Source organism: Arachis ipaensis, chromosome B10 (assembly GCF_000816755.2).
Source record: "Arachis ipaensis cultivar K30076 chromosome B10, Araip1.1, whole genome shotgun sequence".
Taxonomy (NCBI): Eukaryota; Viridiplantae; Streptophyta; class Magnoliopsida; order Fabales; family Fabaceae; genus Arachis; species Arachis ipaensis.
Window position 1 is genome coordinate 13196531 of NC_029794.2, and position 3100 is coordinate 13199630.

Here is a 3100-nt window from a genome sequence, read left to right on the forward strand (position 1 = left end):
AATGAGACAGTTGGAAGCATAACTGTTTCTAGATTAGTAAGTCCCATAAGAATTAAGTGAAAAAAAAGGGTACTAATTGGCTCACTTTACTTTAAGATATATGAAAATGGTCTAATTTTCTTGTTATGATTTCTAGTTCTAATTGTTTATGTATACTAACTGGAGAAAGCTAAGTGGAATAGGTACCCGTCCAGGTAGAGATCTTTCACCAAGGGACAACAGAAGGTGTGTAAATTCAGCCTCGGCCTCAGCCAATTCTTGGTGCAGATGTGCTCTGGAGATATTTGCTTTGTCGACTTTTCGTCTATAGACCTCGAGGCACTCTTGCTCCAAATCCAGCAGAACCTTCTCCCTTTCGAATTTGTCTTCTCCGACTTCGTCCCATATTATCTAAAGTCATTCAAAATCGAGGAAAAATAATATAAATAATGGAATGTGACAGAAGAGTCAAGACATTCAATGTGTGAAATGAGTGTGAAGGAGGCTCTTGCCTGCAGTTCCTGCAACAAGAATCCACATGAAGTTTCTAATATTGCAGAATTTCTCATCCCTATTGGTGTCTGGACTGAACCCATTTTTGTTTTTGGTGGCACCGTTCCAGTGTAGAAGGAACTCAGATACTACTGAGTAATACACTTCTGAATGAAGAGTAAAAAAACACAGAAGAATGATTGGGGAAGAAAAGAGGTTTTGGTGTCAGTGGAAGAGAGTGTTTACCATTTGGTATGAGTTTTAGCTTAAAAGACAAGGGTGGCAGAGGTGGGTAATGTAAGCTTTTGTTTCAAGAATCAGACTCGGCCACATTTGATCCTACAAACTTTAACTTTTTCCCTCCATCTTTTTATTATTCCAATTGCAAAGTACAATATAACTGTCTCTTTCATTTTAGAACCTAAAATTGATAGGGTTCCTTAGTTAGATGTGCTAGATGTGATGTGTGTCTTGCACCATGTTTCTTCAAGTATAGCTCTTCTATTTTGTAGGACTTGATTCCTACGTTATCTATCATTATCAAATATATATGTTTTGATGCTGATCCTGATTGGGATAGACAAGCATAAAACACTTATTTTCTGCTTTCTGTATTGGATGCCTCTTTTATTTCTTTTTATCAAAGAAAAATTTTGGTGGATGCAATTTTATATCTATTAAAGTTAGGACATTTCTCCAAATTTAGTAAATATTTATTAAAGTATTTTATAATTTATATATCAAATGAGTTCTCATTTTTCTTAATTGCGTTTTTTGCATGTATTTTAAACGTGGTAATTGTTTCGGTATCTTTTCAAAACTAGAACATAATTTTCTATCATGTATTATTATTATTATATAATAGGTCTGTTTTGTACACTTTTAACATATGAAATAATTATAACCAACTTGGATTGGTCGAGTAGTCAGCTCACTCGTCCGTTTAAGTGAGTGTCAGGGATTCAAATCCCGCCTTGTGCATGCAGCAATCCATTGGCCAGCGGCAGACCCTTAAATAGAGCTCAGATCCGCGACGGATTAGTTTTTGACCTGTCGGGTTGGGGTGGGGGATATCGTGGGAAACAAAAAAAAAACATATGAAATAATTATACGTTTAACTAATTCGACACATATTTAAAGTTTTGATAAAATAATCTTTTAGTTCATGAAGTACGCAATGAATATCCTCTAGAATAAGTTATTATCTAAAATTTAATTCAAATATGATTGTTTTTTATATTTAAATAAAATATATAGAATATTTATTTCACATATTAAATACGTGTACAAATAGATTTTTATGTGATAATATAAAAAATGTAATTTATTCTCTAATTTCCGGATGATACATGAGTAATTGCCTTCAAAACTTTTATCAATTGTACCAATTAATTTCCTCAATGGATGATGCTGATTTCTAATGTTGATTATTTGATTATTTCTGTTGCAAGTTTCCTTTCCAGAAGTGAGATCGAATTTAGTAGGACATCATTATCACGTGTATTGAATTTTTTTTTCTTTTTAAAAAATTAAATAAATGTAGTTTTAGGTGCAATGGAAACAGCGAGGAATTTGATTTTCGAGTTGCTATGAAATTTTCTTTTATTGAATAAAACGTTCCACCCTGTTCCAGTATAGCAGTATAAAAGCTGAGACATGCCTTGCAAAGGAAGAAAGAAAGCATAAACATAAACTATTATGTTATAATAGTGCATACATGGACTTTTTAAGACACCTTGCACAGGAGAATGGAGTTTAGAGTATATATAGTGGTGGAGCTTGAGAAATTCGTTTGAGGGCCAAAAATTTTAATATAAAAAATAGTAAAATACATAATAATATTATATAAAAACAAAATTTATAAATACCACAATTATTTAATATTTTGTCAATACCATGACAATAAATAAATTATTTTAAAAGAAAAGGATAAATAGGTCCTTGACCTTTTGATTCGCAGACATTTAAGTTTTCGAGGATTTGAAAATACATTTAAGTTTCTAACATTTTCAAAACTTAGACATATTGATTTTTTATGTTCACTTGGGTTTGTACGACTCAACGGAAAAATCAAACGTGACTCTCGTTGTACTGATCTTGGTTGATACGGAATTACAGATGCACACGTGAGAGAGTTTTTAAAATTGGACAAATTAAATTTAAGAATCGATATGTCCAAATTTTAAAGAGGTTAGGAACTTAAATGTATCTTTAAATTCTCAGGAACTTGATTGTTCGCGGACAAAAAATTAAAAATCAATTTATCTTTTTTTTTTATTCTAAAGATAAATATTATAAAATATCTTAAAAGGGAACTTTTCAAATTTTAAGTGATTTAAAATTTTTAATAATGATTATTAAATCAATTATTGTAATGATTATGATGATGATGATCTTTTTCAGGTAGTCCAATAGTCCATCATGTTGAATTAAAATAAGTATTGAATGAATGTGTGAAGAGTTAACATGTACACTTAAATTGTTACATAATACTTTAGTCAAATGAGCTTGCTATGTTATCTATGGTATTACTACTAAATATTTTACAAAATGTTTCGGGAATTATGGCCCCATTGTCCACAAAAAGTTTTGTCAGTGTATATGTGTTATTTTTTTATATTATGATAAA

General features: G+C 30.8%; 1 protein-coding gene across 1 annotated transcript in view; it reads right to left on the reverse strand.

Moving 5' to 3' along the window:
• The window catches only part of LOC107624237 (65-kDa microtubule-associated protein 8), a 4730-nt gene extending 3797 nt beyond the window's left edge, over nt 1-933 (reverse strand). Inside the window, exons 1-2 of the mRNA XM_016326720.2 lie at nt 492-933; nt 187-390 (exon numbers count right to left, since the gene is read on the reverse strand). Coding sequence (XP_016182206.1) covers nt 187-390; nt 492-575 — 288 coding nt within the window. The 5' untranslated portion in view covers nt 576-933. The remainder of the gene's footprint in view (nt 1-186; nt 391-491) is intronic.